Below are 12,865 nucleotides of genomic sequence, written 5' to 3' on the forward strand. Positions count from 1 at the left end.
CCTGCTTACAGTCGGCATGGGTATTCCTGGGTAAGTGAGATCTTTTTTTTTTTTTTTGACAATGTTCGAAACATATATATTCGTATAAACATTGAGTGAATGCGGTGTTTACCCATCGCACAACAAGCAGAACTGCATATCCTCAGAATTCTCGATCAAAATACTAACTATCTGAAGGCTCATCAGTGCAATTGGCCCAGGAGAGCGCATCTCTCTGGCCAAGTTGGCGGTGACGCACCTGGAGCGGACAGCAAGGCCGATCCGCATTGCAGTCGACATTTCGATCTGGCTCTTTCAAGTCCAAGCAGGTCGAGGTGGAAGAAACCCAGAGCTACGCACACTATTTTATCGATTATTGAAATTACTTGCATTGCCAGTTCACCCACTTTTCGTTTATGATGGACGGCAAAAACCTGCTTTCAAGAGAGGCAAAGCAGTATCAACACGCAGTTATGGCAGTGCGCCGATCATCAAGCGCTCCAAGGACCTCATTGAGCGATTCAGGTTTCCGTGGCATGAGGCACCGGGCGAGGCAGAAGCCGAATGTGCACGATTACAGCAGGCAGGCATTGTAGACGCTGTCATGAGCAACGATGTCGACGCATTGATGTTCGGATCGTCTTTTACCATTATGAATTTTTCAAAAGAGAGCGGAAGCGGCAGCTCTTCTGCAACTCATGTCACATGCTATTCAATGGGACAGGATGGGCACCCATCAAACATACCCCTTGACCGACCGGGAATGATTCTATTCGCTATGCTCAGTGGAGGTGACTATCTACCATCTGGTGTTCCGAAATGTGGCAGTAAGCTTGCTGCAGAAATTGCCAAGGCTGGATTCGGCGAGGATCTTCTGCAGGAGCTTGCATCGCAAGCAGACGTGGATACAGGATTGAACGAGTGGAGAGAAAGACTCCAGTATGAACTTGAGGAGAACGAGAGTGGGTATTTTACGAGAAAACACCCAGCAGTTCGAATTCCAGCCGCTTTTCCGGACCGACAAATTCTCGAATACTATGCCCAGCCCAAAGTTTCCAGCGATGAGGAAATGACCTTCCTGAGAAATCGCCTCGCACAGGCTTGGGATAATGATATCGATCCCCTGGCAATCCGAACATTTGCTGCAGACCACTTTGAATGGAATTATCGATCGGGGGCAAGGAAATTGATCAGACTACTAGCTGAGCCTCTTATCTCGTACAGACTCCGTCTCCAGAGACCAGTTCTAGGCGTGTCACCTGGTTTTTCATTTGTGCCCGACTGCCCACCTGGTCTGCAAAAGGTGTATCGATGCCGGTCAAGCTTTGGCACTGATGCAGTGCCAGAAGTCCAGCTAGATATGCTGCCCGCAGATGTTGTTGGGCTGGATCTCCTTGCTGAGGAACCAAACCCACCGCTTCCATCCCAGACTAGTGTGCAGGAGGGGGAGGAAGAGGACGACCCCGAGGTAGCTGCTGGATCGCCACCTCCGACACCATCGAAGTCTCGGGTTACAAAACAATTTGATCCGTTTTCGCTCGAAAAGGTCTGGGTATTTGAAACTGTCGCAAAATTAGGTATTCCAGGAGTCGTCAAAAATTGGGAGAAGGAGCAAACTGAAAAAGCTGCGAAAGCCGAAGAAGCTGCGGCGAAAAAGAAGACCAGTACTCGACGCACCGGTCCCAAGAAAAAGGGACCAATTGATGCTGGAATGAAACGGGGGAGTATCTTGAAGTACGGAACTCTCACGAAAGAAAAGTCCGAATTGTCAACAACCAAACAAGCGCACTTGTTGGAAGCAGCTAGATCGACCCAGAATCCTCTTTCCCGGCTTGTTGGCGGTTCCGGGTCCTCTTCGCCAATAATTTTGGACCAGGAAGACGACCCTTTCTCCTCTCCGAGCATGTATATTCAACAGAGGTCTTCACTGACGATGCACTACGCTTCTCGGGAGGCCGATGCTATCCTTGATTCATTCTCTTCGATGTGTAACTTGTCTCCTTCTGCCGATATGAAGCGTCACCCCGTGTTGGATCAGTCCCGCATTAGATCACGGCGCACAGCTTTGGGGAGTGGTCGGGTTGATGTTGAAGAATCGGACACACTGGACATGAACACTGGTTATTCTCCGTCTCGACCAGCACGGCGCATGGGGCTCAAAGTCAGCTACTCGGTCTCTGACGTTTGTGATTCTGAGACTTTCCTGGGAGACTTTCCAGTCAGAGCACTGACGGCACTGCCCTCTGCGTCCAGGAAGACTGTATCGAAAACCACCAAGGTGCAGTGTGAGGAAAAGGCCGAGGTTGAACACGTCGAAAAAGCCATCAAGTCCCTTTCTCTGTCGTCGAGAATCGACGAGGGTCAGTGTGAAAAGACTGTAACTCGCTCATTGCGTCAACCCTGCACGAAGAAAGCACCGCAAGCAAGAAAAATTCAGACTCGTTCCTCCAAAATCGAAGATGTCGAACCACCCCGTGCTTGCAGTCAAGCAAACCCCAAGCCCAATCTCGAGCCGGAGCATACCCTGCCATTGAGCTTAAAAACATGTGAAAACAACGAGACCAACGACGTGAATAAGTCTCCCAAGAAGCCTTCAAAGGATACTGCGAGCGCAGTTTCGAAGCACAAAACCACAGGGCACTTGGAAAACGTTGTATTGCACGACGGCTTTTGGTCGATCGACCAATCTCCGCCTGAACAAGATCCGTGCGAAGCCTCAGCTGCTGATGGCCGGGGAAGAGCGCGCAGCCAGACTCAAGCTGCCAAGAAGAAAAGAATCCCACGCGTCAGCATTCTTGACCTCGTTGATTAATGTTTTTTATATACCCCTCTTCTCGTTTTGGCGGACTGGCGTTTGGCATCGATTTGATTTTTCCCGGGTCTGGGGTTTTTGGGTACAAGCATGTGTGATGAAACATCATGTTTCATTATCCTACGGCGTTGGATAAGAATGTTGAATACCTTCTGTCAGGAGTCAAGTAAGCTGATGTCTCGTGGATTGCTGGCTATCATGTACATATGTCCATCTACAATATCATTCATCCAATACAACACCAATACTCTTGATCCTCTCAATTTCCTCAGGGTCTGGCTTAGAGACTTTTCTGATCTCGACTGACCAGTATTCAAGCAAAAACTCCGGTAATCCCAGTCCCATCTCATGATACTTCGACATGAAGAAAGCAGTTAGCTTCTCAAGTTCCTTGATCAGTAGTCGCTGTTCGTCCCGGATATGTGAAAAATCATCTAGCATTTCCGCACGTTGGACGGTATTCTCCCAACCACCGGTTCTCTTGCAGCATGTGTGGGTTAGCTCCAAATATCCAAAGATGCAAACTCGAAGGACAGTTGGGGCCAGTGTATCGTGACATGTTTTCACTGATCCAGGACCCCTCCGATCACTGAAGGTACGGATTAATTCAGCCATAGCTTGAACATTGGGTGGCGAGTCTTCCCATGTTACTAGTTCCCCAAAAATCCCTGTACATGGAAGGCATCCATGCGATGAGCATGCGCACGAACACGAATCACAGTGACGATCCATGAAGAGAGTCTCCAAAAGGTCCCATCCGTTATCATTCAATTGAGGCCATTTTATCTCGAAATTTTCCTTTTCCCGGATGCCTGGTGACATACTGGTGGTCCCCATCGAATGAGGTGGCATTGCTAGATCTTGAACTTGAGCCTTAAGGATCATTGAAATGCTAGATCCAAGGAAGTGCAGTGCTGTGCGACCATCTTCACGTCGAGTTCTGTTAGCGTCGGCACCCTTAGAAATCAGGAATCCTATTGTGTGTAGCACTTTGTTGAGCCTAGCGCGACCAATATATTGACTCGACCTGGCAACCCGCATCAGGGTAGTTAATCCTTTGTTTTCCTCCTCTCCTTCTTCTTCTTCTTCTTCTTCTTCTTTCTCAAAATTGCAAAAACCTGCATTGAAAAGGGTTTTTGCGGCATGGTAATCGCAATCAATACGATTGTAAACTGTAGAAAAATTCCAGGAAACTTTCAAACATGGATCCATTTGTATACCAAACAGTTGTAGCTTGGAGTAAACTTGTGCGGCATGAAAGTCCAGCACACCATGGGTTGGTAAATTTAGTTGGTCCCGTATGTGAACTGGTAAATGTCGCTCAGCCAATGTCTGAAGATTCCTTCTCCTCTCGACCAAAGCACGCACGACCAATTCAAAAATTTCATAACCAGCACAATAGTATGCAAGCTGGACGTGATTCAAATCTATCGCTAAATTGGTATCGTCCAATAGCAACGAAATTGATTCGCGACAGCCAGATCCGATAGCACGGTCTAAAAGGGCCGTTGTATGCAGATGGCAGCCAGTGTTCAAGATAATGCGAAGTCCAGGGGGCCACCCGATGGATAACTTCGCAAGATGATTATATTTTGCGGGAGTTTCCCTAGTTGTTGCCATTAACATAATTTCATGGAAATGTCTTTCTGATCTCGATATGAGGGATCTCTCTAAATCGGACCAGTGAAATCCTAAATCTTTAGGCATAATTAGTGTTTGCTCTTATTTCTTTTACTTCAAAATGGTAGCGAGAAGTGTAATTCCCGAGAAAGTATACGTATACATGTTTCTCGTCTCGCAACGGCGTAGAGGTACTTGTTAGAGAAGATCACCGACTTGGTTTGCCCGATGCTAGAAATCCAGAAGCGGAAAACATTGGAGCTCTTGCTAAGATCTTGCGTTAAATGTGCACCGTAACCCACGAGGTCGGAGAATATGAACAACATTTGATCTTGAAAAAGTTTCGATCCAGTGTGGAAGCGAGAGCTCCCTTCAGTAAGGAGAGTGTCCAATGCACTTCCAGCATAGCTCTGCTCATTCAATGGGACGCCAAATTCAACAAGATTTCTGATGAGACCGCGGTAATCTTCCATCATCCACTCAGGGACATGCCAAATCCATCTTATTACTTTCTATTGTGTTTGTCAGAACCATGAACTTGTTTCATCCTGTTCCAAATTTTCCTACTTACATGGAGAACAGTTCCTCTACTATGATAGCTAATATCCCTAGGTGAAGCTTTTCCTTCCTGGTACACTGATCGTAGTTGGCTCACGAAAGTCCCGACAAAGTCTGGTGGTGCGCTTTCTTCTAGTCTCCAGCGCGCTTCCACCGCAAGCTGAAGGGCAGGCGATTCATCGACAATTGGACGGAAGCTTAGGGACGGGGAAATCGTGTATCCTCCGGCCCCTCGGACGCTCTTTAGACCAGCATAAACCGAAATGCCAATGAATCTGTTGCAGAAATCCAATTTCCTTCCAAAAATAACTTTCTCTTCCTCAAGATAAAGTGAGCATCCAAAACTATGGGAAGAGCACCAAAGTGATTCGAAAAATCCTTTCTTTGTCCTAGAAGAGGCGAGCAATGATGAACAAGAGCATTTCTTTCGCTTTCTGTGACTGATCGGTATCACTTGGGTATCAAAAGACGCACTGTCGTTGCAGGCTTCACGGCTATCACATAGCGACTCCAGTGCAGTAGACTCGAGCATTGGTCCGTTTTGTCGGTTCAGGTAGGAATACTAGATTCTTCCATTCAGCACAGACATTATATCACGCGATCATGGAAGTCCTAGCATATCTGTTAGACGTTGGTCAATGCCAGAAATTCTGAAACTGATATCCTGCTGGGCCTGATCGATGCTTTTGACGTGACTATGAATTCTTGTCGACTCTGTCAAAGTCTGCTCTGTAGTGATGCACAATAGTCCTGTCCTTCTGAGTTCTGGGAGACGACAGATCTGGTCACTTCTTAGAAGCCGAACTCTGTAAACTGATTATAAGGTCAAACATACAATTGTAAAATATCCATCGATGTGCCCAGGTTTGATTGAAGACTCTCCACATGCTGGAGGAGCGACTTGATCGTGTCACGCCGAAAGGGATACAATGCTCTGTTGATATAGTCCCGTTTCTGCTCGCCCGGCATCGCCTTGCACTTGTCCATTAGCCTTTTCAATTGTTCCAGGCCACCTTTGCAGGCCATAATATTCTGCTTAGCTGCCCTGGTCGCGGCCGTTTCTGTTTGCAGGATGTCATGGCTTTGCAATACATCTTCAAGTACTGTAAGGATATCTTTTAGATTCTGAAGCTTCTTGAGCGCATTTTGTGTGTCTTCGGAGTATCCACGGAAGGCGCTGTAGTAATACACAAGACTTTGACAGACGGTTAAGCCCAGCGAAACAATACCGACAGCAGTTCCGGTAAGGGAAACTGGGTCCATGGCACTAGATCACTTTCGATCAACTTTTGAAATGATGATACAAGAGAAGCTGCAAAAATGGGGAACAAAGTCAAAGAGCAAGCCAGTCACCTTTGCTTTAAATGACTCAAGCTCAGCCTTCTCCTGGCTGCTCTTGTCAACGAGGCGGCGTCGGACACCTATACCTGCATCTCAGAATGTAGGTAATACCAGTCAGCAACCGACCTATCATTTCCGCCCCTCTGTGGTCTAAGCCACTTTTCTTTTGTCGGGCCAATTGGACTTATCCACGTAGATTTGGACATAGTTAGCAAAGGGTGAGATTGCCTTATCTAATTTGACTATAGGCTTAGGAAGTCTGAGGCCAAAGCCTTCCAGAAATATACATTGAACTTCACACCATGGAGGACCACTTGCTTATGAAATCCGTTATGTTGCAGGCATCGTAAATAAAAAAACAAGGTGCGTACATATGTATATCCGAAAAATGTAACCACGCAGGACACACATTCAAAGAGTATGTATTGAAGAAAAGAGAGAAGTATAAAAATGGGCATGGTTTCAGCCAGTCCCTATCTAAACAAGAACCCAATTCTTGATGCAGCACAATCCCAGAAAGTAGAGAAGTACAAGAGAAACATGTCCAAAAATATTAAACGTCAGACGCCTATATATAGTATTAGAAAACAAGAAGGGAATATTGTGCAAGCGCCGATCAATCAGGAGTATATAATTTATCCATCTAGCCAAAGACCTTGAGGAAACCCCACAGGCCAACTCCACTCAACACGGGGATCGTCAGGTTATCATCCCAACCCCACATGTCAATGAACTCGCTACCGGCGGCAACAACGCCAGAGACGACGCTCATGACGCCGAGAGCCAGAGGACCAGTGATGACCGCCGAGTCACTAGGCTCCCAGCCCAGAAGGCCGCGAATACAGTTCGGGAACAGATTCAAGCGTCCGGTGAACATAAAGGAGTTTTCTGGGTCAGTGGGGAAAGTGCCAATGTAAGGCACGAACCAGCCCCAGAAAGCAGCGGCAGTGACAACACCCATGAGCCAAGCCGCCATAGTACCAGCCAAGCTCTTTCCGGGACGCAGACGGGGGGTATGGCGCCCGTACAAACGACCGAATGTCGAGGCGGCGGTGTCACACCAGCTAAGGAGTAGCACGCTCATGACACCAACGTCCTTGGGAAAGAAGCGGAGAGCAACATACGCTCCAAGGAGATACCAGATCACGCCATTGTAGCCGGTGACTTCGGTTTCGCGCATGAGGGCACCCATACACCGAATGTATACCTTGTTGACCTTCTCGAAGCGGTGGCGGATCAGATCCGTGGCTGCAATTGGCACTAGTGCCGTAAAGAGCACCGGTGTAATCTGCGAAGATTGCACGCCTCGGCTATATAATGACAAAGTCAAAAATCCGATTGACACGTGCAAGACCTTGCGCGGGATCTCATGGCGGTGAATGAAGCTGCGGTAGCGTGCGTGGAGGGGAATTAATCCGAGAGGAGATGGCGATCTCGACAAATCACGTAGGGCATCTGGAATGCTTAACGGGGATAGATGATTGCTCGAAGCAGTACCGTTTGCTGAGCGCGGCGGCGAGGCGGGTATCATAGGGTTTGATCGGCGGTTGCGCCGGGCCGAGGGCGTCGTCGGGGATCTTGATGTTCGGGCTGAGCCAGAAGTTTCGGCTGAATCTTCTGGCTGGCGCTGGCGACGCGCTGCAGACCGAGTTACGGGTGCGTAATATCCATCGGGGGTCTCGGACCGGTCCGATACAGAGGGAGTCGGTGATATCACGCGAGGTGTCTCCGGTACGGGGTTTGGCGAGGACATGTCGGAGGCCCTCAATTTAAAAGAAGGAAGCGATGCGGCTCGGACGAAGCCAAAGGTGTCCGCGTACAAATATCTGCGTTGTCACAAGCGAATATGCCACGGAGTTTAAAATGGGCTTGCTAACAAAGCAATGATAGGCGGGTTGTAAGCACGTGACAGTGTCCTTTGGTCAATTATGGACGAACAAGCTGGAGGCACAAGACAAGAGCCCGGTACATCATGCGAGCACCCAAGCACTTGTTATATTAAATAAAAGTAAGTAAAATGAAGCAAAGCTGAGTCAAAGGGGAAAAAGCAGAGCGCCTCGGTTTCCGACCACAGCCGCAGTCACGTGTGCGGTATCTAATCGATAACGGATATTTTTTTTTCTTTGCGATGGCGACTCGTGAAGCAATTTGACGACTCGGTGTCTGTCAGAATTAATAAATGCCTCCCAAATCGTCTTCAAGAGCGTGGGATGCTCTCACGCCCCCACTGTCAGAATGGACCCTCGACGCTGTGGGCGCAATGGGCTTCACGCGCATGACTCCAGTGCAGGCCTCGGCCATTCCTCTGTTTATGCAACATAAAGATGTGGTGGTGGAAGCTGTCACTGGAAGTGGAAAGACATTGTCATTCTTGGTTCCAATTGTGGAAAAGCTTCTTCGTCTTGATCAGCCTCTCAAGAAGCATCATGTTGGAGCCATTGTCATTTCTCCGACAAGGTGGGTAATGCGCAAATACAGGTGTGCAGAGTTCATTGCTAATATTGATATCTCAGAGAATTGGCCGTGCAAATCCACCAAGTCCTTGTCTCCCTTTTGGAGTTCCACCCAGCGTCGGCCGCAGCGATCAAACCTGCCGAAGATGGCGCTCCTCGTGCGAAAACCTCCTCGTCGACATTGAGGGTCGTCCCACAACTTCTCCTGGGCGGCGGGACATCTCCGGCAGAAGACCTGAAGTTATTCCTCAAGAATTCGCCAAATGTATTGGTTTCCACACCCGGAAGATTGTTGGAGCTGCTTTCGTCGCCTCACGTTCACTGCCCTCAGGCATCTTTTGAAATGCTTGTCTTGGATGAAGCCGATAGACTTCTGGATCTTGGATTCAAGGACGACCTGCAGAAAATCTTGGGCCGACTGCCTAAGCAGCGACGGACAGGATTGTTCAGTGCCAGTATCAGTGAGGCTGTTGATCAGATTGTCCGACTTGGTCTCCGAAATCCCGTCAAAATTGCTGTCAAGGTCAGAGGAGGAGCTGGCGTCGAAGAAAAGCGCACTCCAGCAAGGTATGTCTTTCGATTCGTTTTCCGAATTCAAAATGACCAATCTAACCGCTGAACAGTCTGCAAATGACCTACATGACAACACCTCCGCTTCACAAATATGCTATTCTGAAGCACATCCTTTCCACGGTCCAGCCCACACCTCAAAAAACCATTTTCTTCGTATCGACATGCTCCAGTGTCGACTATCTCGCCACAATACTACCCATAATCCTAGGAGACGAGTTCGTGCTGGTCCCACTACACGGTAAACACCAAGCCAACGTCCGCCAAAAGAACTTCAACCGCTTCACCACCTCCACAACCCCTTCCATCCTCCTCACCACCGATGTCGCCGCTCGAGGTCTAGATATCCCCTCTGTCGATCTAGTGGTCCAGATCGACCCACCCTCCGACCCCAAAACTTTCATCCACAGATGCGGTCGTGCCGGTCGCGCCGGCCGCCGAGGCCTCAGCATCGTCCTCATCCATCCCGGCCGTGAGGAGGACTACGTATCGTTCCTGGAGATCCGCAAAACCCCCGTCGCGCCATATAGCCTCCCCGAGTTCACCGACGAGCAGGCCATGGCCTCGATAGACAAAGTCCGCAAAGCCGTGTTGAAAGACCGCGCGATGCACGACAAAGGCCAGAAGGCATTCGTCAGCTGGCTGCGCAGCTACAGCAAGCACCAAGCGAGCAGTATTTTCCGAGTTGGAGATCTGGACTGGGAAGCTCTCGGCAAGGCATGGGGTCTCCTCAAGCTGCCGAAGATGCCTGAAGCGCGTTCCTTTGAGGGAGATCGGACGTTGGGCATTAAACTTGAATGGCACACCTACTCGTACAAGGACAAGCAGCAAGAAAAGCGCCGCAAGGAGGCTCTGGAGGAGGCTGCTAATGGACAAGGTGCTGAGCAGGGTACTAAGCGCCGTGCTACGGAGAGTGTGGCTTGGAGTCAGAAGACCGAAGAGCGGGATAAGAAGTTCAAGAAGAAGGAGTTCAACAAGGCGCGGAAGGAGAAGGAGAGATGGGCGCAATTGCCAGAGGAGGAGAAGCAGAAGGCTCTTGAAACCGAGCGTATGCTGGAAGAGATTCGTGCTAAGAACGAGCAGCAGCGGTTGTTGAACCTAGCTGCCAAGGAGGAGGAAGCAAAGGGCGGTGCTGAGTTCAAGGGCTTCGACTAAGTCAAAAAAATAGCATAGATATTTATTTCGATACCATGTGTGTTTCACTCTCTGCTACTCGTCTACCTCATCTTTATAATTTACTTGCGTTGTATGCTAGGCAGTCGGCTGGGACCAGGGGAAACCGTCAAAACAGAATGATTATTGTCATGAACGTCTGGTATAAGATGTGTTGATACCGAGCAAACAATCTTTAGTATAAGTTCAGCTCTGCAGGAGCTAATAAACGTAGACAAAGTCTTCGTTCTTCAGGTCAGTCACGTCCTGCAAACCATTGTCTTCTTCCACCGAGACCTTTTGATCTCGGACATCCTCCAGCTCCATGACCTTGGTCTCTTTCCGCTGATCCTTGTCCAGCATAGACATATCAGCCATGGGGCCTACTTTCCCGAGTTCCACGCGTCGCTTCTCGTGCTTCTTGTTCAGATACATGAGATAGAAAGGTGTGAGGCTACTCAAGTTAGTCAAATAAACCACAGTCAAGTTAGAGTATACTACATACCCAGCGATAGTCCCAACAGTGACAAACATAGCAAGGTTGGATATAAGGCCCGTTCGGTATAGCGGTGCCTCCTCAGTAGAGTAAAGAAGCGGTCCAATAACATTGCCAGCGCACATTCCGATGAATACTATACCAGAAGTACACTTTTTCTTAGTGTCACCTGCAGTATTCTGTGCTTGCCAGGCATAGATCAGTGGGGTGATGGATGCCATTGTAGAGACCTGGGAAAACATTAGTTGCAAATTTTATCAATCACTATGTTAGGAGCATACCAAGTAGTAACCGAAGAGTAGGACTCCCTTGTTGTGTCGTGGGACAGTAAGCATCATGATGGCTCCGACGCTCGGCAGTACGCTGGCTCCAGCTATAACAAGACCCTTACGTTGGGTCCATGTGGCCAGCCATCCGGTGATTAAGATGGCCAGAATCTGAATGACTCCGAAGGGGATATTAAATAAGATTGTCTGGAAGCTGTCAAATCCGAATGACTTGACAATCAGGGAACCGAAGCTCGAGATGCCTCCGCTTGCAATACTATCACCAATCTCTTGTTAGTTCAAATTCTTTCTTTTCTTCGCGTGTAATTTGCCAAAAGTGAAACACTTACGAGATAGTTATAATCGAAAAGAACCAGCACCAAGTCTTAAGGTCAAGTAGGACCTCTCGAGCATGATCCCATCGCCATTCCTGGTTAGAGATACCCATCTGGTTGGCACGCAGTCTCTCTGTAGCAATGAGTTTCTCCCGCTCACTCAAACATTTAGCTTCCATCGGGGAATCAGGCATTAACCAGAAAACGAGAAGAGAGTAAACCACCGTCAAAAGACCACAGAACATGAAGATCGTCTGGTACCGATATAAAGTCTTGCTGTGGATATGTCCAAGGCCGTAGGTGAGAAGACTACCAATGATGGAGGTCAGACCATTCATTGCATTCCAGTAGCTGACACGCAAAGTCTGTTCACTTCGACGCCACCACATCTGTGTGATAGCAACACAGCATGGTGCAATGCAGGACTCGAATGAGCCAAGGACGAAGCGCATTCCGAGAAGCGAGGGAAAGTCAGTGCAAGCGGCCATTATGGTAAGTGCTGAGCCCCAGAGAAAAATGGCACTGGCGAGGACTTTTCCGGTGGGGAGTTTCACTAGAATTAGGGCCACGAGAGGTTGCATTATCAATTGTGCAAGGTAGAGAATAGACCCAAGCCAGGAATATTGTCGGCCGACTAGATGAGCATCTTCTTGTATTCCGAAAATAGAGACATAACTAATGGCAGATTAGTATGATGAGCATTAAGACAACGTTGGATCCGGGGATGTTGTAGCATAAACAATCATATTTACCTCAAGGAACTTTTATCAAGCTGTTGGAAGAAATACGCCCACAGAACAAGCACAAGGACTCGCTTGTCGATACGACGGAGAACGGCTTTCTCCTCTTCATAGGTGAACTCAGTCTCAGTCGCATGGCTAGTCAAAAATTCAACTGCCTTTGAACGTGTAGCTCGTTCATGACGCTGCTCCTGTTCCTGCTCCTGAACTGTTGAGATCTCGTCATTCGCTTGGACGGCCATGGCGGGAAATATAGCAAGGGGTTGAAGGGTACTCCAAGTCCAACTTGGATAAGTATTCCATGCAAGGAATGCAAAGTCTCTTATCTTTCTTTTCTCTTCCTAATGGTTCGTCATCGCTCTAACACTAGTATATAGAGCAAATGTCGGCCAAGGCATAATCAATAAGATAGGTCTATATTCCCACGGCCTGGTAGCATTGTGGCGTCCAATTCAGTTTTTGCACCTATCAAGGGCAGCTAAAACATGAACTAGAGCAAATACGAACCGAGATGTCCAATTGCTCATTTGGAGGCTTAACTAC

At 48.4% G+C, this 12,865-nt stretch overlaps 6 protein-coding genes across 6 annotated transcripts; 2 read left to right on the forward strand and 4 right to left on the reverse strand.

Moving 5' to 3' along the window:
• Positions 1 to 16: 16 nt before the first annotated feature.
• On the forward strand, positions 17 to 2,791 carry N7517_010047 (crossover junction endodeoxyribonuclease; the record flags this gene model as incomplete). The annotated part of the gene is made up of 2 exons (XM_056727770.1): positions 17 to 30; positions 178 to 2,791. The coding sequence occupies 2 exons, from the start codon at positions 17 to 19 to the stop codon at positions 2,789 to 2,791; spliced, it is 2,628 nt and encodes an 875-aa protein (XP_056576342.1).
• A 222-nt stretch (positions 2,792 to 3,013) lies between these two features.
• On the reverse strand, positions 3,014 to 4,065 carry N7517_010048 (uncharacterized protein; the record flags this gene model as incomplete). Its single annotated transcript, XM_056727771.1, has 2 exons — positions 3,014 to 3,963; positions 4,017 to 4,065. 2 exons carry the CDS (start codon positions 4,063 to 4,065, stop codon positions 3,014 to 3,016), a joined length of 999 nt encoding a protein of 332 aa, XP_056576343.1.
• A 1,729-nt stretch (positions 4,066 to 5,794) lies between these two features.
• On the reverse strand, positions 5,795 to 6,232 carry N7517_010049 (uncharacterized protein; the record flags this gene model as incomplete). Its single annotated transcript, XM_056727772.1, has 1 exon — positions 5,795 to 6,232. One exon carries the CDS (start codon positions 6,230 to 6,232, stop codon positions 5,795 to 5,797), a length of 438 nt encoding a protein of 145 aa, XP_056576344.1.
• Positions 6,233 to 6,953: 721 nt separating this feature from the next.
• Positions 6,954 to 8,063, reverse strand: N7517_010050 (diacylglycerol/polyprenol kinase family protein; the record flags this gene model as incomplete). The annotated part of the gene is made up of 1 exon (XM_056727773.1): positions 6,954 to 8,063. One exon carries the CDS (start codon positions 8,061 to 8,063, stop codon positions 6,954 to 6,956), a length of 1,110 nt encoding a protein of 369 aa, XP_056576345.1.
• Positions 8,064 to 8,489: 426 nt separating this feature from the next.
• spb4 (ATP-dependent RNA helicase SPB4) lies at positions 8,490 to 10,488 on the forward strand (the record flags this gene model as incomplete). The annotated part of the gene is made up of 3 exons (XM_056727774.1): positions 8,490 to 8,767; positions 8,824 to 9,330; positions 9,387 to 10,488. 3 exons carry the CDS (start codon positions 8,490 to 8,492, stop codon positions 10,486 to 10,488), a joined length of 1,887 nt encoding a protein of 628 aa, XP_056576346.1.
• A 219-nt stretch (positions 10,489 to 10,707) lies between these two features.
• Positions 10,708 to 12,564, reverse strand: N7517_010052 (uncharacterized protein; the record flags this gene model as incomplete). The annotated part of the gene is made up of 5 exons (XM_056727775.1): positions 10,708 to 10,939; positions 10,991 to 11,211; positions 11,263 to 11,524; positions 11,598 to 12,257; positions 12,335 to 12,564. 5 exons carry the CDS (start codon positions 12,562 to 12,564, stop codon positions 10,708 to 10,710), a joined length of 1,605 nt encoding a protein of 534 aa, XP_056576347.1.
• Positions 12,565 to 12,865: the final 301 nt, after the last annotated feature.

Source organism: Penicillium concentricum, assembly GCF_028827145.1.
Source record: "Penicillium concentricum strain IBT 3081 chromosome Unknown utg000004l_segment0_segment0, whole genome shotgun sequence".
NCBI lineage: Eukaryota > Fungi > Ascomycota > Eurotiomycetes > Eurotiales > Aspergillaceae > Penicillium > Penicillium concentricum.